The sequence below is a fragment of the Phocoena sinus genome, chromosome 3, assembly GCF_008692025.1.
Source record: "Phocoena sinus isolate mPhoSin1 chromosome 3, mPhoSin1.pri, whole genome shotgun sequence".
Classification (NCBI taxonomy): Eukaryota; Metazoa; Chordata; class Mammalia; order Artiodactyla; family Phocoenidae; genus Phocoena; species Phocoena sinus.
In genome coordinates this window covers 39,111,606-39,138,189 of record NC_045765.1, presented here as the reverse complement: position 1 = coordinate 39,138,189, position 26,584 = coordinate 39,111,606, and the positions used below count along the sequence as shown (strand labels likewise).

The window sequence follows — 26,584 nt, the reverse complement described above, 5'->3', positions numbered from 1 at the left end:
GACATATTGGGCTTCCCTGGTGGCGCAGTGGTTGAGAGTCCGCTTGCCGATGCAGGGGACACGGGTTCGTGCCCCCGTTCAGGAGGATCCCGCATGCCGCGGAGCGGCTGGGCCCGTGAGCCATGGCCGCTGAGCCTGGGCGTCCGGAGCCTGTGTTCCGCAGCGGGAGAGGCCGCAACGGTGAGAGGCCCGCGTACCGCCAAAAAAAAAAAAAAAAATTTTCTGACATATCAAAAGCAGAGAATAGTACATACTCCCAATACACAAATTTAAAATCATCAGACTTTCATTTTAAAACAAATCCCAGATGTCATGTTATTTCACCCTTACAGACTTCAGTGTGCATCTTGTTTTCAAAAAATTGACACTCTCTATATAACCATAATACCATTATCACACAAGACATAATTAATAATGATGTTTTAGCAGCACCTGACTCTTCAGTCCATAATCGAATTCCCCTGATTATCTCAAAATTGTCCTTTTATTATAGGTTTAAGTCCAGACCTAAACAGCTCCCTACATTGCATTTGGTTGTTATGACACTCAAGTCTCTTTTGATTGAGGACAGTCTTCCCTCCTTTCCCCCTGCCATTGACTAGTTGTACAAACCAACTGTCCTGTGCACTGTTCCATTTTCTGGGTTTGTCTGTTTCCTTGTGGCATCATTTAAAGTATTCCTCTTTTCTTTGTATTTCCTATAAATGAAGCTTAGCTCTAGAGGTTTGGTTAGATTCAGGTTCCACTTTTTGGCAAGAATACACAGCTGGTGCTATTCCATCACAGTTGTCTGGTTGCCCCACATCTAGAGATGCTAAGATTGATCAGCTTGCAGCTTTCTTTTTCAGCTTCACATTCTATTCCGAGCACCTCTCCATTTCAGCTCATATAGAACGTCCTCGTTCTTTATTATGGCTACATAGATCCCATTGGGTGAAAACACTGGGTGAAAATAACAAAGTGATCATTCCCTTGAAAAGAATACTTCATGTCTCAATTTATTTGTAAAGATGATCATAAAAGACCCGTCAAGGTCTGTGATTCTTTAATTATGTGCAAAAGAAGTTTGCTTTTTAAAAGGAGCCCTTGAATGTATTTTTGGTAAAGAAGTCTTTTGTATTGTAGTTAATTAGTTTCTAAATTCTGCTTAGAAAGTCATATCATGAATTTTCTTAAGGGACAGTTGAGTGTTGGCTATAATTATGTGGAGGGATAACTACAAAAAAACTATTGCATATGATACTACTATAGAAATTGTTTTGCTTTTCTCCCTTCATCAGCAGGAAAAGGGAGAGAAAATCTCAGACTCCTTAAAGATAGCCTCCAAACACCAAATGGAAACACTGGAATTATGTGTAATTAGAATTACACATTTATAGATAACTAAGGGGCCACTTGACAAAATTCATAAAATGGAAGTGAGAGAATTTTACTCAGGAGACAGGAAAGCATGGGCGATACAGATGGGATCACCTGGAAAAACTCAATCCAATTAGAATCTACCCTGTACAATGGGGGAGCCGCAGTGGAATGGATATGGGGGAGACAATAACGCCCACTAAAGCTGGAATCCTATATGTACTTAATTTGAATAAAAAATCCTCTCATTTAAATCACAGCATCTCAGTTAGGTTCCATGTATCATTAGTCCCAAAATTTTGCAAAGGTAGACACTGGGGTTGGATATAAAGGGTAAGAAGTTAAGCAATTCTGAGCTCAGTCTTGACCTACAGATTACAGCTAGCCATGTGACTTTGGTTAAGAGTGCTTGTAACCTTGTGTGCCTGTACAGTACTTGAAAACTGTTTTTATTATTATACAAGTCATAGTCACTGTAGAAAATTCTGAAAAATAAAATAAGAATAAAAATAAATAAAATAAAGGTCAGATCCCACTACCATGAAATACCCACTATCACCAAAACAGGTCTCCTTTCAGATATTTTTCTATAAATCTCTCTATATATACAATGTGTTAATGCCAGTGCCTCTGGTGGGTATATCTCTAGAAAGAAAGTCTTACTCATGGATGATTGTGAACATCATGAACTCAGTGGGATCCAGGAGAAGGTACAAAACATTTCTTTACACACCCCAAGTCTTTTTATTTTTATTTTACTTTTATTTGTGTGGTCTCAGTGCTCTCATTTGCATCAAGTTGCTTTCAGCATTGCCCTCTGCACTGGGTCCCAGCACTGAGAGGGCTACTTCATCCCTATGGAAAACTCCAGGTTCTCAGGGTCACTTACAAGATGAATAAATTTCTCCCTTGCTACTGCCCATCTCTCACAGCATGGTCTTGGTGTTCTTATGCCAACAAAGACTTCTTCTCTCACCAAAAACCCTATACTTTACTTATGTTGCAGATGACAGAAAACCCAACTCAAACTAGCTTAAACTACAGATGTATTGACTGACATTATTGAAAAGTCTAGCTTCAGGCAAGATTTGGTTCAGTGGCCCCAGTGAGGACAGCAGGGACCTGGTTTCTGGCTGTCCTGGCATTGGCACCTTCTGCAGATTCCACACAGTGTCCTTCTCCTGTCCCTGCAGAGCATATATCTGCACACCAAGAACATCTCTTGGCCACTCCCACACAAGCCCACAGATGCACACCCCCTCAAACACCCATGCTGGGTTACAGACTTATTCCTGAACAATCTGTGTCCATAGGTTCAGAAAGGACTAATTGGGTGAGCCCTGGGTCACATCCCCAATCTCATGCTCTGAAAGTGAGAGAAAGGTGGTTTCCCCAAAGAAAAAGTATGGTGCATTTTAGAAGGAGAAATGGATGCTGGGCAGCAGAAGCAAATATCCAGTACAGACCCCCTCCCAGAAAGGGAAGGGGTGGGGAGATGGGGAAAGAAAACTTGCCCCTCCGAATATGGATGGTTCTTTTTCTTACAAAAATGACATTTTACTAATACGGTGCTTTTTTTTTTTTTTTTTTTTGCGGTACGCAGGCCTCTCACTGCTGTGGCCTCTCCCGTTGCGGAGCACAGGCTCCGGACGAGCAGGCTCAGCGGCCATGGCTCAGGGGCCCAGCCGCTCCGCGGCATGTGGGATCTTCCTGGACCGGGGCACGAACCCGTATCCCCCGTAACGGCAGGCGGATGCTCTACCACTGCGCCACCAGGGAAGCTAATAGGGTGCTTTTAACTTACAAGGACGCCCTCTTCACAACCCTGGGGGTGATGCCAAGGAGCTCTCGTGTCTTTAGAGAGTCTTTATATTGAGTAACTCTGGATGAGTGCCAGAGAGATTAAGCTTGAGGCCACACTCAAACCAAGGCCAGAGCCAGCTCAGTGCTGCCCCTGCTCATGTAATCAAACCTTTCAGAGTGGAGGACATGGGAGGGGTGTGAAATAACTTACCCTTGATAACTCATCGAGGCTCCCAGTGACGAAACTGAAAAGGGTGAGAACCATCAAGAAAATTCTGTTGAGCTATGTGTGAGTCACTGTGGGAACTCCTATCGGCGGTCTCACCTTGAAAATGGCAGTCCCACTGTCTCCTCCAGGGCGACGCTGGTGGGGGAGCTGTGAGTGGTCACTCATCCCAAGCATGTTCTCCTGTATGGCAATTCTTTGTGTTTAATTAGTTTTTTGCTCCAGGTTCAGATACTGAAGCTAATCATCCTCGGTTTGACGGACGTACTCCTCATCAATCCCAGTGAGGTCCCTCTCTTATTTTACTTCATTTTACTATTTCCCCACTTTGTCCTTGACGCACATTCTCATTTCTCTCGTCTCACGGCTATCTGCTTTACCCGAGAATGTTAAGCAGTTTTCCAAAGTGTTTATTCCAGCTTACATTCTGACAGTGAGAAGAACTCTTACGATGCCCCCCACATCTTTGCCGGTATCAGGACTGTCACACTTTTTAATTTTTTCCTATATGAGTGTATGATGATGTCACAATATGGTTTTAAGGTTAAACTACTGTTTAATGGAAAATGGCACAGATGTACAGAACATTGCATACTTAAATTTATAGTTTACCAATACTTGGAAAGCAAACACTCAAGTAACCAGGACCCAAAACAAAAAATAAAACATGGCCTATCTCCTCAAGTCCCTCTGACCCCCACTCCAAGACCACATGTCCCTTCCTGATCACAAAGCCTTCCCCCTGTCCTACAGGCAATCACTATTCTAAATTTTGCAATAATTGCTTCCTTTTTTTAAAATAGTTTTACCATCTAGGTAATGCATCCTAAAGTTACATATATAATTCTGTTTGTTTTTGAACATCATATAGTGAAATCAAATTGTCTATAGGCTTTTGTGTTTTGTTTATTTTACTTAACAGTGTATTTGTGAGATCCATTCATGCTGCTTTGTATCCCTGTGGGTTGTTTTTATTACTGAATAGTTTTCCTGGGACTGGCTATGCCTCAAATTGTTTATTTCCAGGTGAACGTTTCTTCTTCTGTTTCAGTTTTCATGAACAATGCCATCCTGGACATTCTCATACATGGATTCAGGTGGACACATATAGGAGTTTCTCTGGAGCATATTTCTGACAGTGCAATTACTGGGTCAGAGGGTATACATATTTTGAGCCTTATTACATAATGACTGCTTCCAAGACATCTACCAGCAGAGTATAAGTTTCTCTTATTCCACATCCTCCTTAACACTTAGTATTGCCAGACTTTTTTTTTAGCCAAACTGGTATAGGATATGATGGCCTCTCACTACAGCTTTACTTTGCATTTTCCTCATTGCTAACAAGGTTAATGAGCACCTTTTCTTTTGTTTGTGAACCATTTGGATTTGGGGAAGGGGAGGAGTGCAAATGTTTGAGTCTTTTGCCCATTTTTCTGTTGGGTTTCTCAGTTTTTCTTATTGCTGTATATGAATAATTTATATACTCGGGATACCAGTCCTCTGCTGGTTTAATCTGTCATATTTTCTCCCACTTCGTTGCTTTTCACTTATTTATGGTATGTTTTCTTGAACACAATTTCTTAATTCAAATGTAGTAAAATGTACTAGCCTTTTCTTTGGTGGGTTGTACTTTTTGTATTTTATTTAAGAAGACTTCTCTTACCCAGAGATTATGAAGATATTCACCTACATTAGCTTTAAGGCTTTATAGTTTTTTCTTTCACTGTTGGCCTTTAATTTTCCCATAATTGATTTTTGTATATTTTGTCAATTGAAAATTCCAGCATTTTCCCATTACTTTGTAATGCCATCTCTGTTATATTTCAAAAATCATACAGGCATGGATCTATTTTTTGGCTTTCTAGTCTGTTCCAATAGTATATTTTCCTATCTTTCTTGTCAGTATAATACATCGTTTTAATTATTGCAGCTTTACGGGAAACGGTGATGTCATGCAGGGCAAATCCTCCCCTTAGTTCTTTTATCAAGGGTATCTTGGGACTTCCCTGGTGGTCCAGTGGTTAAGACTCTGCACTTCTACTGCAGGGGTCGTGAGTTTGATCCCTGGTTGGGAAACTAGGATACCATGTGTTGAGTGGCATGGCCAAAAAAAGGGTATCTTGGCTCTCTGGGTCCTTTGTACCTCCCAAAGGGAAGGGTATAGGCTGAGTCCATATTTGTGTCTCTGTCTCTCCATACTCAAATTGGAAAAATATATTAAAAACTATTTTATGGATGAGGAAATTGAGACTCAAAAATGTAACTTGCTGAACAAGTTACATTTGTTGAACAAGTGAGGGTACTCACTCACCATCCCAGTCCCATAAAAAGAGCTGGGGAATGTTCCCTCTTTTTCTATTCCCTGAGTCTGTATAAGATTTTTTTTTTTCCTAACAGTGCTTGGTAGAACTTGTCAGCAAAGCTATTTGAACTTGAAGTTTTCTTTCTGAGAAGATTTTGACAACTTTTTCTTTTTTTAATCATCAGAAAGCTATTCAAGTTTCCTACTCTTAAAACCTTGGTAATTTTGTAAGAATTTGTCCAATTTATCTAAATTTTCAAATTTGTTGGTATAAAGTTATTCATAATATTTTATTATTTCTGTCTATAAAATCTGTAGTAATATCCCTTTTTCATTTCTGCTATTATTTGTGGCTTCCTTTTTTTTTTAACCACTCTCCCCTTTAAGTAGTAGTGAGTCAGAACCCCTCAGGCTTATGAACCACTTAAGCCTTTCAGATACCCCCTCAGCCCTTCCAGATCAGATGTTTCTGCACAGATGATTCTGAGTATGTTGCCTGGGGACAAACAAGTTTCAGAAAGAATCAGCATGGGCCTTCTCTTTCATTCCCAACATTAAATGGTACCTACCCTATACTATGGGTCCATAATTATCATAGTTAAGCAAATCGAGTGTCATGGAGGTTAATAGGTCAAACTAAGGCGAAACTACTAGTAAACACAGGAGCCCAAATTCTACCACGCATTACTCTTTTTCTGTTTCTTTTCTTTTAAATCTGAGTTTTAACAGCCATTTACTAGCCCAAGTGTCCTCGGTGTGTAGCAAGTTACATTTTTGAGTCTCAATTTCCTCATCCATAAAATATTTTTTAATATATTTTTCCAATTTGGGTATGGAGAGACAGAGAGACACAAATGTGGACTCAGCCTATACCCAGCAAGTTCTGTTATATATAGAATGTATTTCCACATCAGTACTCTCATTCTTAATGGCTCGTAACGATGGTATTCATAGATCTTCAGGTTTCTTGAATGACTGAATAATTGTGAAAATCAATAAAGACCCCAAAGGCATCTTTCCTTATAGTTATGATACAATGCATTCCTAGCCAGCCACATCACCCCACCTGACACCCATCCTTTCAATGTCTTCCCTTACTCCAAACCTAGAGCAGGGGCAGGGAACCAGCAGCTTCACAGAACTTGGTGCTAAGCAGATATGAGAAGCGTCTTACTGTCCTCATGTACTCAGAACTAACCAACAGTGCCTGAGGTCTTCCTCAGGTCTTGTCCAGGCAGTCCTGGGAGAAAAGCTCTAACCAAAAATCTCTTATTTGCAACATAGTACTGGTTATTTTGACAAATTTACACCCTATTCTCTCCATCAGAAAAGAGTCTGTAGGCCACAGTCAGACACAAGCAGCAAGTCTCACTTGTTGAATCAAAAGCTCAGTATTACAAGCAGCACCTGTGAGTTTCTCCACCTTAATCTCCTCCTCTGCCACCTGGCTGCAGCTTCTAAACTTGAGGTAAGACTGCCACTTACTGTTAGACTCATTGCATTACAGTTTGAAACCAGTTCCTAAATCTTTGATTCTAAATGCCAAATGCAAAAGACTTAGCAGGGAAGGTACCAGTTAACCTTTGAAAGCTTACTAACTACCAGAAATAAGGTTTAGTGCTTTGTAGCCATAATCTCACTTAGGCCCTAGAACAAACCTATAATTTTTATTTTGTGGTTATTAAGTGGTTTTGTGAAAACACTCGAGGGTTTAGAATCCAATCACCTAGATTAGAACCTCTGGCCGAATTCATTTGGCTGCCTGTTTTTTGTACAGTCCACAGGCTAAGAATTATTTTAACATATTTAAATGATTGGGAAGAAAATCAAAATAATAATATTTCATAATATGAAAATTATTTAAATTCAGGTTTCAATGTCCATATCTAAAACTGGAACACAGCCGTGCTCATTTGTTTACATATTTTCTATGGCTGCCTTTGTACCATATAAGAGAGTACTTATAATGCCTAAAATATTTACTAACTGGCTCTTTACGGAAAAAGTTTGTTGACTCCTGACCTAGATTCTAATGTGGAAACACCACCTGAGCAAACCACAAAACTGACCCCCACTTTCATAAAGTGGGGGTGATATCTACTAAGAGGGAGTTTTAGGAAGTTTAGTGCTATACGCACAGCATCTCCTTAAGATAGCAGCAGAATTCTAACAAAAATGCTTTAAAATGTTCAAAGGGAGCTCATAATCTGTCTACAAATCTCCTTCCTCAGTCCAGTATCATGTAGTGTATAAGAGTATGGATTTTAGGGGCTTCCCTCCCTGGTGGCACAGTGGTTGAGAGTCCGCCTGCTGATGCAAGGGACACGGGTTCGTGCCCCGGTCTGGGAAGATCCCACATGCCACGGAGCGGCTGGGCCCGTGAGCCATGGCCGCTGAGCCTGCGTGTCCAGGCTCCACAACGGGAGAGGCCACAACAGTGAGAGGCCCGCATACTGCAAAAAAAAAAGAGTATGGATTTTAGGGTCAAAACATCAGATTCCACTCGACTCCATTTATTACCTATGATTTATTAACTATATGATGCAGTAGAGAGGTGACAGAGTATGAAGGTTGAGTGCTTAGGCTTTGAAACTAGAATGTTTCAATCCAGGCTTTGCCACTCACTAGCTTGGTGACCTTGGGTAAATGACACCTCTCTGAGCCTCTGCTTCCTCATCTGTAACATAGGTGTAAGAATCATAATGATTTCAATGGGTTGTTTTGAGGATAAAAATGGGTTTTTGTACATAAAGTGATTAGAACAGTGCCAACAAAGTGCTAGCAGGCTGCCTCAAAATATGCTACGACGGCATACTGAACTAAGAAATGGCCAATGCAAGAGGGACACTCTGACCCCCACTTTCTGTTTCCCCCAAAGCAAAAAATAAACCTCTCCCATGAAAGGTGCACTCCCTGCAGTAAAGGTAAAAGGACACCCTTATTGCCTGGGAGAAGGAATTTCAGCCAAGAAGCCTATACAAACCTTGTTACTTCTTTAATTTACTACCCCAAGCCCAAATTGTTTAGATTCGTCACTAATTGAGCACCCAAAACCTAAGTTTCTTTGTCCTGTCAATTCCTCAGAAATTCAGTGTTTGTCTAAAGAGTATATATGCTTTGGCTACTTCTTAGGTCCCATTTCTATGAGACCTCCCTGTATAAGAATTAAAATGTCTCTTCTGTTAATTTGTCTTGCGTCAATTTTATTATTAGTCCAACCACAAGAACTCGAGAGGGGTGGAGGGGGAAATTTCTCTCTCTCCAACACTTCCCGTCAGATTTAGGATATAACAAACTCCTTCCCTTGGCCTTCTAAGTCCTGTAACCTGACCTCCATCTGCTTCTCTAGCTCCAGCCTCCTTCCTCCCTATGCTGCGGCCATAATAGCCTTTTCCCCCAAATCATGCCAACTTTTAGTTGTCTCATGAGACACTTGCACTTGCTGTTTCCTGTGACCTCAGGACCCAGGACACGTCTTTTCTCTCAAATACAACACAGCACAGTTGAAATGGCCTTCCAACACCCTTAACAACTGTGAACATAGAAACATAACTTGAAAAGAGAAGATAATGTGGACAAGGCATTTTGAGCAGGAAATAGGAATATAATTGGAAGCAAGATTCTTCTGTTATAATGGCTGAATGGTTAAAGCAAGAACTTATACCTTCAAAAATTAACCTATTTGTTTTCCTGTTTATCTTTCTTCCATTTTCCTTCCCACTCCTCATACCCCCAGCAACTAAACCAGTATCAAGAATAGAGAGGAACACAATATCCACTAAATGAATGCAAGGAATAAATAAACTTAAAGGGAGGGGTGGACCTCCTCCCCCCGCACACTGACATGCTGGGGTCTGTCAGATTCTTACAGAATCTGCCCCCAGCTGAATGGCCCAGTTGGAATCAGGTGTGCCACCCCTAACTCCTCCCTCCGAACTGGTTAATTAGCCTTTCACCTTTTTTTTTTTTTCGTTTTTGAGAGACAACTCCCAGAGAGTGGTATAGAAAGACCTAACACTTGGGAATCGTTAGCAGCCATGTTCTGCACCCGTACCATCAAAGAATTCGGTTTGTAGAGAATGAAGCTAACAGAAAAGCCAGAAAGGAGAGACAGAGGGTTCTGGATCAGGTTTGAGTCCCAGTTGCCCTAGAGACCCTCCCAGTCCTTCATGGTTTGGATGTTTAACTTATGTAACACAGTATCAACAAATTCATCTTTTGCTTAAACTAGTTCAATAGAGAGTACTGACTAATGTAATCCTCCTTTATCCTACTGCATAGTAGAGTCATATACAGATTTCTTAAAACCAATACCAGGGCCCCTGCCCAGAACAATGAAACCAGAATCCTGGTGGTCTGGGGCCCAGGCATTGGTAATCTCAAGAGTTGCCCAGGTTATTCTTCCAGATATTTCACTTTGAGGAATCAATCTATCAGGAATATTCATTATGACCAGGTGTGCAGAGATTATTTTCATCCTCATAGGCTGAATCTCTATATAAACTTTGAAATTTGTAACAACTATCAGACCACTAGTGCTCCTTCAACCCATTATAATACCAGGAGTTCACGTCAGAATTCTTTATAGAGTTTATGCCAGGTCCCACCCACAGACCTACAAGATTGGGTTCTCCCAAGATCAGAATTTAAGATTCCACGTGAAATTTTAGTCTCTTAATCCTTCTCTCCAACAAACACACATTATATACAAATGATGTCATGACTCTCTTAAGGATGTGATAATGTGATTCAGTTAGTTTTTTCCATGCAACGAATTGTAAGGCAGCCAAAAATTGGTTTTGTACCTCTTAGCCCAGCACCCTCCTCAAGGTTGTAAAAAGATTGAGGTCTCCTTTACAAAGGAGATTCCTTTGGAGAGTCGCTCAAGTGTTGAGCAATGTCTACCTTGCCCCACCACTGGGAGATGAGGGGGTTCCCCTCCCCCTTTAATTTAAGCTTGAGAGAGCCTGGACAGTGTCTCCTGAAGTCTCTGGAGTCCAAAAATCTATACCAAACACATATCAGGAAAAAACAAAGGAGACTTGCCAACTAAGTGCCTAATAGAGGGGTTGTCTACTTGGAAACAGCCTACACTCCCCAGATTTTTAAAGAAAAGGATGCATGAATGTTTCACATATAGAACTGGCCTGTGGCCACTTTAAACTGGACTTTGCCAGCTTATCTGGCAAAAGGCCTTATTATCAGTGATTCTTAATCTTGAGCCTGCATGGGAATCACCTGAGGGCTCTTTAAACCACAGTTTGTTGAGCCCCACCCCTAGAGTTCGATTTAAGATGTCTGGGGTGCACCTGAGAATTTGCATTTCTAACCAGTCCCCAAGTGATACCAATGCTGCTGGTCCAGGACTACGCTTTGAGAACTACTGGCCTTTATTACGAGAAAGGCTGGCAGCCACCCTCAGATACAAGGCAGACTCTCCATCAAGATTTTGCCGGAAGAGAGGCTGGAGAACAGAAAAGAGAAGGTGCAGAAATGAAATCTCAGTGCTCAAAACAGGTTGACTTCTTATTCACGTGGTGAAGTCTCATCAGTGGGGGTGGGGATGGGGACTGGGAGAGGGTGGAGTTAATGAAAGGAGGGCCTAGTCTTCACGCTTTCAAGGACCCGAAATGATTGAACTTTTGCCATCTTCAAGTGGCTTCCAAAGTTTTCCTGGGTGTGACCATCAAACCAGCAGATAAGAAGAGAAATTTTTATGGGGCAGGCCTGGAGTTTTACACCACATTCCACTGGTAAGAACTCAGTTACGTGGCCTCACAGAGATGCAAGAGGAATGGGGGGAACATAGTCCCTAGCAGGGCAGCGTATCTCAGGCGAGCAAGAATCTCTGGTGGACCTCCAGCAGTCTCTGCCACCAAAGCCCCTTCCCAGGGCAGGCTTCCAGCCTTAAGCAAGTCTGAGTTTAGGAAATGTATAGGTAATTACAGACATTTTAATTATTAAAATGAATGTGACTAAAAGTGATCAAAGGACTTCTTAGTGACTGTAAAAAAGCTCTGGGACCCATCCAGGATAGGGACAAGAGGCTGAGACAGAGTGTTGCAGGAGCAGCCCAGAGGAAAAATAAACTGCTGTTTTATAACTCTCCAGGGTTCCTCTCTTTTAACATGTTACACTATTCTTTTTTTAGAGATTAACCAAACTTTTAAGTGAAATAAATCTAAGGATTTCATAATTTCATATTTATAAAGTTTGATATCCTTTATTATCTATCATTCTTAAAGCAAATGACAAATCTACTTTTCAGGGATGAAAACCTACTATTACTGAGGATATCTTCAAAGTTTACTGCAACTCCGAAAACAGGGATGTTCCACACAATAGAGGCAAACACTGCTTTTATTAAGGTGATTACGCTTAATGTAGGCGTACTCATTTACCTAGGCTTGCCATAAAGTGAAATGACATAAACTGCCTGTGACGCCTAACAATTGAGAAAGTTGGAGAGTCAAGCTGCTTGCAAGACTTCTAGTGCTCTCTCTTTTGAGGCTCTCTAAAAGTGAATTCACTAATATATATGCTATTTACTGAAACGAAAAAAAAAAGAAGAAAAAGAAACATCCTTCACGGTCTTTCATTCATTTCGTCAATTAGGACACACAAAGCAGCGTCTTTCTCTATAATCTGATCTCTCCTATGACCTGAATTTTCTCTTTGTTGTTCATCCTGTCCAGCACAGTTGTTGCTATCATCAGCATCCATTGGTTCAGTTTTTACTCTCAGCCCTGCTTCCGAATGGGGCAAATCATCAGGCAAAGAAGCCAAGCAATTCTGAATCATCTCAATGACTCGTTCCAGATGCTTCTGAAATCTCTCAGCTGTCTCAAGGCGTTGACGTTTCTGCACCTCCATCATGACTCTCAAGGTCTCTCTTGCTTGGTGGGGTCGGTATTCATTTATGAGATGATGCACATGTACAAAAAGCAGCTTAAGATCTTCTAGCTTCTCTTCTCGTTTTATACTCCCAGGGCTCCTTATCAAGATATCTAAGAGGTCTAAGAAATTAATAAGGATAGACATATTGAGTTTTCTCAGTTCTTTCTTGTGATCAAACTGCATAGGATGAAGCCGTTCGATACCCTGACTTTCTAAAGGGCGGATGATAAGATCATCACACTGGAACTGGTTGCCGAACATCATATAACTGTCCTTTATTGGAGGTGGAGGCTTAGGAGCGAGGCCTTCCTGAATATTTTCATCTGTATACTCCTTGATGTACTGCATCGGAGGGGGTGGGAGGGCGCTTACTTGCTGTGGCTCACCCATTGTGGAAGATCAAGAACCTACAGAAATGGACCATCAGACAAAATATAAGAAAAAAAAAAAAAATCACACACACACACAGAAATAGACCAAAGATTGAGAGTGGAGCTACAGAACAAACCTGTCACATTCAGCGACTAATGACAGAACATTTTACTTTTTCTCCCCTGGCAGTTTGGCACCCAGGACAAAATGATCTCCCCAGTCTCTAAAACTAACATTTACAACAGGGAAAGGCTGCATCCTTTTCTAATTAGCAATATATACTCAATCATCGTATTTTTCCTGCTCTACTTAATACTTTCATTGGCACAAAAAATATACTGTAGTATACACTTGACCCCTGAGCAACACAGGTCTGAACTTTCACGGGTCCACTTACATGTGGATTTTTTTCAATAGTAAATACTAGAGTACTACAAGATCCATGGTTGGTTGAATCCTCAGATGCAGAACCGCAAATATGAAGGAACTGCAGATACGGAAGGTCAATTCTAAGTTATACTCAGATTTTCAACTGCACAGAGGGTGGGTGCCCCTAACCTCCCGGCTGTTCAAGGATCAACTGTATTTTCATCTATAAATTAAATCATCTGGATTCCACACCCCTCACCAGTTATGCCTCATTTCTCTACCCTCCCTACAGCCAAACTACACATGCTGTCTTCCCATCTCACGTTACAATCACTCGTTTTATATTATAGATTGATCTTCAACAGCAAACACTTATAACTAAGGAACACTCTGACAAAATTAAAATTACTATATTCCAGACAAACTCACATCATCTGAGCTTCTGTGATCCAATTCCATTCCCTTTTTTCCTACAATATACTCTACAATTTTTTATAGACTCATTAACTTTTCTACATCTACTACAGAAATTTCAAATTCAACTATACCTTCAATAGCCACAATAACTTCCATCTACTCCATTTGAAGCTTAGGTATATCATAAAATGAGAATATCCCGAGTGCGCACTTAGATGGATCTTACCAGATTTTCAAGATATAACATAACATCATCCAACATGAGGGATAGCAAGTAATATACTGGAGGCAGTTTTATACTTGGAATTTGTGAGGTAATAAGGACAGCTGTGGGGCAGCCCTGAGTTTCCACCAACCCACAGCAGTGAACTGGCTGCTGCTGAGAATCAGTCTGTCAGTGGCCATGGGCATGATGAGTTACTCTAACTGTATCAACCCACACTTCACTGCTTTACTAGCCTTCTGCATATTCATTTTTGTCACTATCCGATCTGGCGTCAACCTCCGACCTCCACAAAAACTGCTCATCACGGCCATCAACAACCACCACATGACCAAATCCAATGGACATTTTTCTAAGCTGATCTTAATCTCTCAGCAGCATTTTCTTCCTTTTCAACACACTCCCCTTCTCCCTCAGCTTCTGTGATGCTACATTTACGTCTTCCTCCTACCACACTGGCCGCTGCCTCTCAGTCTCCTTTACTGCCCCTCCTTCTCTAGCCAAATTTTAATGCTGGCATGCCTCAGAGACTCACAAACTCAAAACCCAAAGGGAAAAGGCAGGCAACATAAAGAGTGAAGTAGAACTGAGCATCTCCAAGCCAGACCTCAAAGCCTCCAGCCACTAGCATTCATGTGCGAATGAAGATTCATTGTTCCTTGGTCTTGAGTTTTCAAGTAAGGGCAAAAAAATCCAGATTTTTATGTGAAATTTCCCAATTTTTAAAAATACTGGCAATTAATTGCAGAAATTGTCAAATACTGTGAGGTCAAAAAATATTTATCTCCAACAATCTTTGTGGTCTGCTGGCCACTAGTTTTAGGCCTCTGTTTTATGTTCTCCCTGGGATGATCTCAGTCAATTCCGTAGCTTTTAATACCATTTCTATCCGTGGTTCTCAACCAGGTGTCATTTTGCCAACCAGAAGATATATGCAAGGTCTGGAGACACCTTTAGTTGCCACAACCAGGGAGGGGGTGCTACTGGCTTCTAATGAGTAAAGGCTGGGGATGCTATAAACATACAATGCACAGCAACAAAGAATTATCCAGCCCAAAATGTCAATAGATTGTGCCAAAGTGGAGAAACCCTGGTCTATATTTATGACTCTTGACTTTTTTTTTTAATTTAAGTATACTTGATTTACAATATTGTGTTAGTTTCAGGTGTACAGCAAAGTGATTCAGTTATTTTTTTCAGATTATATTCCATTATAGGTTATTACAAGATATTGAATATAATTCCCTGTGCTATACAGTAAATCCTTGCTGCTTACCTATTTTATGTATAGTAGCTTGTCCGTTAATCCCATACTCCTAATTTGCCCCTCTCTCTCTCCCTCTCCCCTTTGGCAACCATAAGTTTGTTTTCCGTCTGTGAGTCTGTTTTGTACATAGACTCGTTTGTATTATTTTTAGATTCCACATATAAGTGATATAGTATTTGTCTTTCTTTTCTTGACTCTTGACTTTTTATCTCCAGTCCAGACTGCGTCTGGGCTGCTCCTGGATGTCTCACAGGGCATTCAAACTTAAAAAAAAAAGAAAGTTCTTTTGAGTCCATCTACCATAAATACACACACCCTAAACCTGTTCGTCTCATAGCTTCTACTCTTTCCTGTTTCAGTAAAATGTCCCCATTATCCACCTAGTATTTCAAGCCAGAAACCTAAAGGTTATCTTAATCCTCCTTTTTTACCAATCTCCTCTCCTCACCATCACTGCCAAATTTATCAAGTCCCAAAACTTCGCTATCTCACGATCTCAAGTTCATCAGTTCTGATCAAGACACCATTCTCTCTTACCTGGAATACAATGGCTTCCCAGGGATCTTTTTGATTTCACTACAGTTCTTCTATATAATAGCCAGCCTAATTCTCATACCGCATTCCTTCTCCCTTATATCCTAGCATATTGTCTTCTAGTATTTGTTGGTAGCTCCATTCATTTCAAGAAGGCTTCAAATCAATGGGAATTTGGAAGTAGGTATAAACATCTTTAATGTTTATTTACTCTTTCAAATATTTACTGTTTGTCTAATATATGACAATGATGATTATAATGACACTCAAGATAACACTTGAGTACATAGTATGTGCCAGACACTGTGCTAAATACTTTTCTCATGGTTGCGAGAAATCTGAGAAAAGAAGGGTGCTCTTTCCATTTCAGAGATGAGATCACCGTGGCTCACAAAAGTTGATCCACTTGCGTAAAGTCACAGAGTAAAGGAAGGAGCCAGAGCCTAAAGATCTCAAACGCTACATCATACTATCTTTCAAGGATAAACATGGTCTCCATCCTTGCGTTGCTTACAATCTATAAAGGAAAACAGACAAATAGCTAACTACATGTTTTAAGGTTACTACAAGAGACCAACAGATCTGACTACCAAAGATAAATCTAAAAATTCCATATAGGAAAATATATCATAAGCAAAATTAAAAGACAATCCCATTTTTCTGGGAGAAGAATGCCTGCAAGCTAACAAGGGCAAATATTAGAAATTTAATTTTGATTTTTAAAAAACATTTTCTGATTCCATCCCCACAAGAAAAGCACTCAGCAGTTGCCTGTCGTATTCACAACTCTACCTCCAGCGCCTTAAACAATGCCTAGAAGGTGCTAAATCCTCAATAAAGATCCACTGAAAGAGGTATTTTTTAAACCTATATATTTTTAAAAAATAATAGAAAAATAGGCAAAAGATGATGAGAAAAATGCAAATGCTCAATAGAGGCAGGAAAATATTCAGACAAACACACTGTTAAACGCAAATTTTAAAAAGGATTCTTTTCATCTAACAGAGTATCAAGATTTCACATACTACATCATCTGACAAATGTTAGAACACCTTCTATGTGGCAGGCCCTGGATTCCAGCACAGGTCACACTCTCCTTCCTCTCAGTTTCTTCAGAGTGGCCATCCCAATTTTAGAAGCAGGCTCTTAGCTCCTCTGGCCCTGCAGGGAAGCCTACTGCGGTGGAGAGCATCCATTCCCCTCAGCTCTCACAGAAGCCACCATGACAGCCACCATATAACACTCTCAGGTGGCAGGCCAGTACCGCCAAGAGAATATGGGGAATCCTCAGACACAACTGACAGGAAAGGAAACGAATATATTTATTTGGAATTTGACCTGACAGTATCAAAACTTTTAATGCTGATATTCTTTGACCCAACAATTCTTTTTTTTTAATTTTTATTTTATACTGGAGTATAGTTGATCAACAATGTTGTGTGACCCAACAATTCTATTTCTAGAAATTTTTCCTACAAAAATATTGGTACAAGTACACAAAAGTGTGTTTAAGGATGTTTAACACAGCATTGTTTGAAAAGAGCAGGAAAAGCTGGAAACAGCCCATAACTTCATCAATATGAGGGCTGGATAAAATGTCTATATATACACACAACACAGCCATTAAAAAAAAAAGGGGTGAAAGTGCATGGGATGGAGGGTTATAAATACTGTGTACCATTTCATTTATTTACAACACACTTACGAGTTGCAAATAGTTATAATCAACTTTTTAAAACTTCCAAAAACATCAATTCAGACTTATAGAAAAGCTATATGAATAGTATAAAGAATATTCCATATTCTTCACTCAGATTCTCCAAATGTTAACATTTTCCCTCATTTGCCTTATTGGTCTCTCATCTCTGTGCCCGCAAATACTTCAGTGGGTATCCCCCCAAATAAGAATGTTCTCTTATAACCACATAATTACCAAAATCAGAGAATTAGCAATGATCTGGTACTTCAAAATAAATTTCAGACAGCCCAGGTTTCACCCCACTCAAGCCTTTTTAGATTGGAAGCCCAGTTTTGTGCCTCCCAGCACCATGTGTAATCCTCTACTTTAGCTGCCAATCCCCAAAGGGCAAGTAAGTGACAGGTACCATTGTTTCACATCCTCTCTTAATCTTTAAACCAATTCTATGAGTTAAGTAGTATTTTCAATTTCATTTTAGAGATGAGGATCCCAAGTCTGTCTCACCAAGGGGAAGTGTCTGCAACCAGATCAAAAGGCTAGTAAATGGCACAGCAGGAATTCTTAACCTTGGTTCTTGTACACAGTACAAGTTCCCTTAAATCAGTAAACTATGAAGCATCTAACAGTACAAAAGGAAACTGACGTATTACAGAAATCCTGTTTATCTCCCTATCACTTCTCTAGACTAAACTTGTCAAAGGCGATGGAGGTTTTTAGTAAAACAAGCGCCAGGCATCATAGCTGGTTATCAGACTCAAGATCCACCTTCTAGTGTTTGTTCCGTTCTGCGGTATTTCACCAAAAAAAGAAAGGTATTCTAGGGTCCCATCCCCAGACTTTTGACTCGTTTTGTCTACTGTGAATGGGGCCGCTGGTATGTTGTTTTTAAAACCTCTCCAGATGATCTAATGATTAGGCTTGGCATCTACCTCCTTCCCCGCCTCCCATTAATTCTTCTGATTTCAGGACTGCTCCCTGAGGAGGAAGAGCAAGGCTGGTTATCCCGTAAGGCTGGAGAGGCCAAAGGACTCGCCGAGGCCACCCACCTTAGCAAACCAGCCGCGAGAGACTAGAACTGAGGTCTGTCAACCTCCGGCCGGGCTCGGCCTCCCCATTCGAAAGAAGCCCAGAGCTCGCCGCAAGGAAGGCACCTTCCGCCGAGCGGTTCACCCCGGGGCTCAGCGAGCAGCGGTGAGGCCGCGCTCCCCGAGGGACGCGGGAAAGGAAAGCGGGCGAGCGTACGCCGCACCAGGCCTCCCCCATTCCCAGCCCGCCCGGAGGAAGTCGCGGGGTCCGGAAGAAGAAATGCACACTGAACGGAGCACCAAACCGTCGCCGCCCACTCACCTCAGCCCCGGGTTTACACTGGTAGCTGCCTTCTCCACCGCCGCCGAGACTCAACTTCCAACCTCCTCTTCCAGGAAGAAGCCTCTGATGCTGTGCCTTGATTGGCTGAAATAGCTGTCCTTTAACCGAGGCTCTAGGCCCGCCTCTGACCGATGGCTTGCTATTGCGCCTGCGCACGGCACCCCCCCCCCCCACCCCCTCACCGACCGCGAGCAGCCTGCCGCCTTCTGGCAATTTGGCTGCGGCTGCGGCTTTTGCAGCCGCGATTTCTGTACTTTGTATCAATAAAAGCAGCAGCTGGTAGCTCGTTCCTTTCTTTTTCTTTTTTTTTTTTTCAACGCTTAAAATTGAGGCATCCATACGTCTTACGTAAACGTTAGACAATACAGTAAGCAGATATTTTTAGAAATGATATCGACTGTAGCCCACTGTCAAAAATAACATTAAAAAATATGAGGTTGGATTCTATACGCTGTTTAAGTATTTTGTAATCTGGAAATACTTGTGAACATGATTGAGAATCAATAATATATTCTTAATTTGCATTTTTTTTACCATCTATTCACTTTTATTTTCATTTACGAATTCAGATTCTATTTCCAGGCAACAAATTACAAGTGTAAAAAAAAAAAGTACACTTAATTCTTTTGGAGGTTATTTTCATAAGAAATGTTACACATTTCTAAATTTATGGGAATCTTCCAAGAGCATGTTGCGCTTACAAAAATAAGATTGTTATTCTGATAAATGTTCTCAACTTTAACTCTTTAAGATTATTTGATTTTTTTTTAAACTAATTACGGAGAGTTCCCAAACATACAGGAAAGTAGAGAGAATAGTGTATTCATCACCCAACTTCAACAATTGTCTACCGATAGACATTATTTCAGTTCATCAAGCATTTCTAAAAAGTAAGGACTCGTTTTGTTTGTTCGTGGAACCAGAGAACCATTGTCTCATTTTAAAATAAATTAATAAGTATTTAATATCATCAAAATCAAGTCAGTATTTGTATACCAATTATCTGAGGATCCGATAACGTCCACCCCTTTGTAACTGGATGATGTATCATTTAATTATCCTTTACTCTATAGTTTCCTTCCTCCACCTCAATCCCCACCCCCCACCATCAGTTTATTTGTTGAAGAAATCTGTTCACTTTTGAGCATACCCTAATCAGGCTTTTCTCCCTTCACTGAGACCAATGTGACCTACACTGTGACCTCCAGTGGGCATTCTTAGTACTCATCCTATTCTACTCTCAGCAGCATTTGGCACATTTGATCTTCTGAATTGCCCCAGGACTCAGTTATCAGTTCTTAGTGGGATGTCATCCAGGTGAAAATATCCAGATGCTATCCAGGCCCTGGAAACACCCTCTCCTTTGCATTCAGACCCTCTTATCCCACATCTTTATTCAATTGCAAAGGCTCAAATCTAAAGGTTCACCTTTACTCTTCTTTCTCTCGTACTCCATTCAAAACTACCATACCGGCCTTTTGTATTACTTCTATTTGGGAATAAGTAAAAGTCCTAAATATAATTAATTTTCACCATCTCCACTGCCTCAGTCCTGGTCCATGCCACCATAATCTCCCCTGGATTTATGAAATAGGCTAGTTTCCTTGCTTCCACTTTTGTCCTTCCTTAGCCTATTTACCACACTGTCTTAAAATATAAGAGATCTGAACAACCCAATCAAAAAAGGGGTGGAAGACCTAAATAGACATTTCTCCAAAGAACACATACAGATGGCCAAGAAGCACTTGAAAAGATGCTCAACATCACTAACTATTAGAGAAATGCAAATCAAAACTACAGTGCGGTACAACCTCACACTGGTCAGAATGGCCATCACCAAAAAAATCTACAAACAGTATATGCTGGAGAGGGTGTGGAGAAAAGGGAACCCTCTTACACTGTTGGTGGGAAGGCAAATTGATAAAGCCACTATGGAGAACACTATGGAGGTTCCTTAAAAAACTAAAAATAGAATCACCATATGACCCAGCAAACCCACTCCTGGGCATATACCCTGAGAAAACCATAATTCAAAAACACACATGCACCCCAATGTTCATTGCAGCACTATTTACAATAGCCAGGACATGGAAGCAACATAAATGTCCACTGACAGATGAATGGATAAAGAAGATGTGGTACATATTATAGAATGTAATATTACTCAGGGTAATTTGTAGAGACATGGATGGACCTAGAGACTGTCATAGAGAGTGAAGTAAGTCAGAAAGAGAAGAACAAATATTGTATAATAACGCATATACGTGGAATCTAGAAAAATGGTACAGATGAACCTATTCGCAAAGCAGAAGTAGAGACACAGATGTAGAGAACAAAAGTATGGACACCATGGAGGGAAAGGTGGGGTGGGATGAATTGGGAGATTAGGATCGACATATACACACTACTATGTGTAAAATAGATAACTAATGAGAACCTAACAGTACAGGGAACTCTACTCAATGCTCTGTGGTGACCTAAATGGGAAGGAAATCCAAAAAAAAGGTGATACATGTATACATATAGCTGATTCACTTCACTGTACAGCAGAAACTTACATAACACTGTAAAGCAACTATACCCCAATTAAAAAAAAATCTAACCACTCTATTCAAAGTTCTCCAAGGTTTTCCATCACATTTATAATAAAATCTAGTGTCCTCACCATGGCCTATATAAGGCACTACAAAATCTAGTCCTTAGCTACTTCTCCAATAATAATATTTCCTACCACTTTTTTCCCTGCTCAGTCTTCTCCAGCTGCAGGATTTCTTTCCCTCGAAATTTTCAAGCCTACTGCTGCCTTAGACCCATTGCATTTGCCTGGAACTCTGTTTCCACGGATATTCACATGCCTCACCTCCTCACTTCATACAGGTCTCTGGTCAAATGTGACCTTGTCAAAGAGGTCTTCTGTTGTCACTCTATATAAAGTGGCATGCCCCAGTCATTCTCTTGGGGAATGCCCCCAATCCCCTTACTATGCATTCTCCTTCCTTCATAGAACGTGTTATCATCTGATATCATATTATGTAGTTGATTTATTTTCATTGTCTTTCTTCCCCATTAAAATACAAGATTCATGAGAAGAGGGCCTTTGTTTCATTCACTGCTACATCCTCAGCACCTAGAACAGTACCTGAAATTGGCAAGTACTCCATGTACATCTATTGAATAAGTAACAAAATGAATACTGAATAATCATCATTTTCAAATGAATTCACAGTGTGACATTGATGGATAAACCAGGGTATATTTAGCCAAAACCATTGTGTGAAATTATCTTCCCAACTTTGCTATTGTGAATACATTGGATGAGCATCCTGGTTCCTGGTGCACGTGCATATGTTTGTAATTTTCTCCTTGATATAAATTTCTAGAAATGGAATTTTGGACCCAAATTTTCAGTGTTTTAGTTAGTGGCAGGATCAAGGCTAGAATTTGGGACTCTTGACTCTCAGTCTAGTGTTCTTTACAATAAACTACAAATGAATAATGGTATGAAATTCACATCATGGGAGGGACTAGTGAAAATATGGTGTATAATAAACATTTGTTTAGGTGGCTATACTTCCGGAATCTGAATAGGAAGTTTATTCCTTAAAGATGCCTTCCCTAGGGACTTCTCTAGCAGTCCAGTGGTTAAGACTCCACGCTTCCACTGCAGGGAGCACAGGTTCGATCCCTGGTTGAGGAACTAAGATCCTACATCCCATGTGCTGCGTGGCGTGGCCAAAAAAAAAAAAAGATGTCTTCTCTAGTTTAACAAGGACTACATCCATTCAACAAATCTTTATTGCATCTGCTGTGCCAAAGGCTGCCCTAGATGGTAAAAATGACAGACAAAAGCCTTGCCTTCTAATGGAGAGACACAGACAACAACATGCAAGCAAATAAGAATTTCAAATAGTGATAAGGGCTATCGGGAGAAAAATAATACACAATAATGCGGTAGGTAGGTGGGTTGGCAGGTAGCTTCTTTCTTTTTTTTATTTATTTATTTATTTATTTATTTTTTTTTTAGCTTCTTTCTAGAAGGTGATCAAGGTAGCCTCTTCTAGGAGCTGTCTTTGGAGCTAAGACATGAGAAGGAGTCGACTGTGCAAATATCTTGGAGACAGCTAGTGCAAAGAGTCTGAGGCTGCCATGATCCTCCTGAGTTAGAGAGACAGGAAGGGAGCCTGTGTGCTCCACAACTAACAAGCAAAGGGAGAGTGGGAGGAGATGAGGGGGCAGTAACAGGCAGGAATACATGATAACTAGCATCTTGCCTGTTTTAGGAGCTTGGCACATTATAGAGAACATCATTTTTATCACTTGATCCTAAGTGGCAAGCAGAAATAGTCACCTTGTCGATTTTTTTAAGGTTAGGTTTATTGAGGTATAGGTTACATACAGTAAAATTAACTTCAAGTGAACAGTTCAATGAGTTTTGATTAATATATACTGTCATCTAACCACCACCACCAGAATTAAGATATAGAATATTTGCCTCACCCCAAGCAATTCCTTTTGTGCCCCCTTAGTATTCAATCCCCGCCCTCACCCCTACCCCTTGGTAACCACTGATCTGATTTCTGTTTACATAGTTTTGCCTTTTCCAGAATGTCATATAAATGGAATCATGCAGTATGTAGACTTTTGTGTCTGGCTTCTTTCACTTAGCATAAATGTTTTGAGGTCCATCAGCATTGTTGTGTGTATTAATAGTTTGTTCCTTTTTACACTGAAGGAGGATTCCATTGTATGGATGCACCATAATTCTTTTATTTATTCACCAGTTGATGGACATTTCAGCTGTTTCCAGTCTTATAAACATTCAGATACATATCCTTTATGGACATAAGATTTTCATTTTTTTTTTCGAGTTACTGCAAAGGGATTGCAAGTCCTTATAATAGGTATATGTTTCACTACATAAGAAAGTGTCAAGCAGTTTTCTAAAGAGGCTATATCATTTTTCATTTCTACCAGCAAACTGTAAGAGTTGCAGTTGCTCTGTACCCTCCTCTGCAATTTTCCTTTTTGCGATTCTAATGGCTATGTAGTGGTTTTAATTTGCATTTCTATAGTATTGAGTATCTTTTTTGTACTTATTTGCCATACATATCTTTTCTTGGTGAACTCTCTGTTCAAAGTTTTTGCCCATTTTTTAATTGGCTTGTTTGTTGTTTTTACTGTTGAGTTGTAAGAGCACACACACACACACACACACACACAGGACAAACACACATACACACACAGGACAAAAGTCCCTTATCAGATATGTGTTTTGTTATTTACATTTATTTTCTTGCAAGCTGTGGCTAATCTTTTCATTTTCTTATCAGTGTCTTTCAAAGAGCAGAGCTTTTTAGTTTTGATGAAGTCCTAGTTATAAATTGTTTTTTTTTTATGGGTCATGCTTTTTGTGTCCTATCCAAGGTCACAAAGATTTTTTTCCCTTGTGTTTTCTTCTAGAAGATTTTTTTTAGCATGCAAAAGTCCAAATGTTCCAGCACATTTACCCTATTGATTTTTTTGGTCTTACTGTTTGTCATTGGTAGACAGCTTCATAAATAATAATCTCTGAACTCTTATTAGTAAATTACATTGTGTCTCTGCTTGTTAAAAAGCCCAGACAGAAAAACAATGGAAGCTAGCTAATTAAATTGTTCATCTCCAGCCTCTGCTTATTCCTGTCAAAAGACTTATCAGCTCATCTATATTGTTTGAACAATGCACTTTGAGTGAGAATCATCTCTAATGCACTGTTCTCTGCAGTCTGCTGTGTAGTTTTAATTCCTAATCACTGTTTTCACTGTTGCTGTTGTCTCATGGGTACTAATGACCTTATCACTAATAATAATCTCAACAACCCAGACCTGTGTGCAGCAGATGGGCCAGGAGGATGTCTGTAGTTTGCTTTGCCTGCTACACCTTTCTGTAGCAGCAGGCGGCAGCAGTAACCCTGGCATTGGGGAACTAACCCCAGTTTACACTTAGTTTTATAACAGAAAGATGCGTTCCCCGCATACGAGTCCCACTGAGAAACAATGTCAGTTATCTCTTGCAGGCTGAAGAACTTTAAAAGGATGTAGAATCCTGCAAAAAAAGGCAGGTAAGCCCTTTTAATTTATTTGTTGTACCTCCCAGTGAAATAAAATGTATTTTTAAGGCAAGACAAAAAAAATTAAACAGAAAATTTTCTCTCTGTGTTTGTTTGGGGCTTCTCCCTCCCTAATGTGCAGTGTACATCTGCATTACACACTGACCAGATCTCCTCAAAGAGGCGGGTGCCTGCTCAGCCATAAACGTCACATTTTTTCTTTCTTCTGATGCTAGCAATGTAACTTCTTAAAAGAATAGTGTTCCTGGGCTTCCCTGGTGGCGCAGTGGTTGAGAGTCCGCCTGCCGATGCAGGGGACACGGGTTCGTGCCCCGGTCCGGGAGGATCCCACATGCCGCGGAGCGGCTGGGCCCGTGAGCCATGGCCGCTGAGCCTGCGCGTCCAGAGCCTGTGCTCCGCAACGGGAGAGGCCACAGCAGTGAGAGGTCTGCGTACCAAAAAAAAAAAAAAAAGAAGAATAGTGTTCTTTCCCAGCTCTGTAGAGGGTCATGGTGACTTGCTGTTCACTTTGTATGTGTTTACCTGGACCATGTATCCCTGATGAATTTTATGTAAAATATCTGTATGTCATTTTGATGTATGATCCTTTGTCTCAAAAATGTATATGACTGCCTTCGACCTCTAACAGGTGGAACGGTTCTCAGAACTTTCTGAGAATCTGCTTCCCTGGGTTACAATCCTCAGTTTGGCTCAAATTAAATTCCCTTTTTTTCTTCTTAACTTCATAGTTAATTGAATTTTTGTCGACACTATTACTGTCATTAAAGTCTACATTTACATTATATAGCTGTGCCACTATCATATGTGTTTTTGAATCATCACAAAATCTTTCCATTTTATCGACTGCTTGATTTATTTTCTAAACACTCCCCAAAAGATCTGGGCTGTATCCAACCTTTTAAATTCCATCTCAAACGTGACCTTCTTCAAAAAGTTTCTCCAAGTTCACCCAAATAAAAATTACCTCCATACCCACTCGTAGCCTCTTTTCTACACTTCCAGCACTTCTCTGCCTTATGTTGTAATTACACACCTGCTTTATTTCTGTGGCTATAGCTAGCTTCCTAACTTATCTGTGCATCAGCTCTGACAATTCCTAGCATTGCCTCACACATAGCCAGTGCTGAATATATTTTTGCTGAAAGATGGGTATTGATGGGGAGTTCTCTGGTGGCCTAGTGGTTGGAATTCCAGGCTTTCACTGCCGTGGCCCGGGTTCAACTCCTCGGTCAGGGAACTGAGATCCCCGCAAGCCGCGCAGTGTGGCAAAAAAAAAAAAAAAAAAAAAAAAAAAATGTGGAAAGATGGGTATTGAACACAATCAAAAGAAATGAGAAAATTTTCAAGTTTCCTGAATGGCAGTTGTGTACAAATATGAGCTGCTTGCTTTCAGAATCACTTCAGGGCCGGGACCAAGGTAAGGTGTGTGAGGCACTTGCCTCAGATGCAAAATTAAGGAGGGGGAGAAAATCTCAGTAAGCAAGATAAATAAATGCAATATTTAAAAAACAACAATTAAGGCAAAAAGTCCATGATGGACAAAATATTACAATTTTAAATAAAGACAGGATCAGCAGTTCACATACCACCATTTAAAAAGGAGAGGTCCTTCCATGGAACTCTGTCATTCAAAGAT

The 26,584-nt window shown here is 40.4% G+C and overlaps 2 protein-coding genes across 3 annotated transcripts in view; both read right to left on the bottom strand.

Annotated features, from left to right (window-relative positions):
- Nucleotides 1-4,916, bottom strand: part of LOC116751403 (hepatitis A virus cellular receptor 2-like) — a 69,299-nt gene extending 64,383 nt beyond the window's left edge. Inside the window, exon 1 of the mRNA XM_032627238.1 lies at nt 3,374-4,916. The gene's annotated coding sequence lies outside the window, so the exon portion shown is untranslated. The remainder of the gene's footprint in view (nt 1-3,373) is intronic.
- A 6,973-nt stretch (nt 4,917-11,889) lies between these two features.
- Nucleotides 11,890-18,915, bottom strand: MED7 (mediator complex subunit 7). 2 transcript variants are annotated; one of them, XM_032627240.1, is made up of 2 exons: nt 18,819-18,915; nt 11,890-12,997 (listed from the first exon to the last, which is right to left on the bottom strand). In XM_032627240.1, exon 2 carries the CDS (start codon nt 12,978-12,980, stop codon nt 12,279-12,281), a length of 702 nt encoding a protein of 233 aa, XP_032483131.1. In that variant the 5' UTR covers nt 12,981-12,997; nt 18,819-18,915; the 3' UTR covers nt 11,890-12,278. The 2 variants fall into 2 exon arrangements, with proteins under 2 accessions (XP_032483131.1, XP_032483132.1); XM_032627241.1 differs by lacking the exon at nt 18,819-18,915 and adding an exon at nt 18,518-18,799.
- Nucleotides 18,916-26,584: the final 7,669 nt, after the last annotated feature.

Excerpts from the sequence above, each read along its gene's own strand:
- MED7 (XM_032627240.1), bottom strand. The coding sequence starts at position 12,980 with ATGGGTGAGCCACAGCAAGTAAGCGCCCTCCCACCCCCTCCGATGCAG.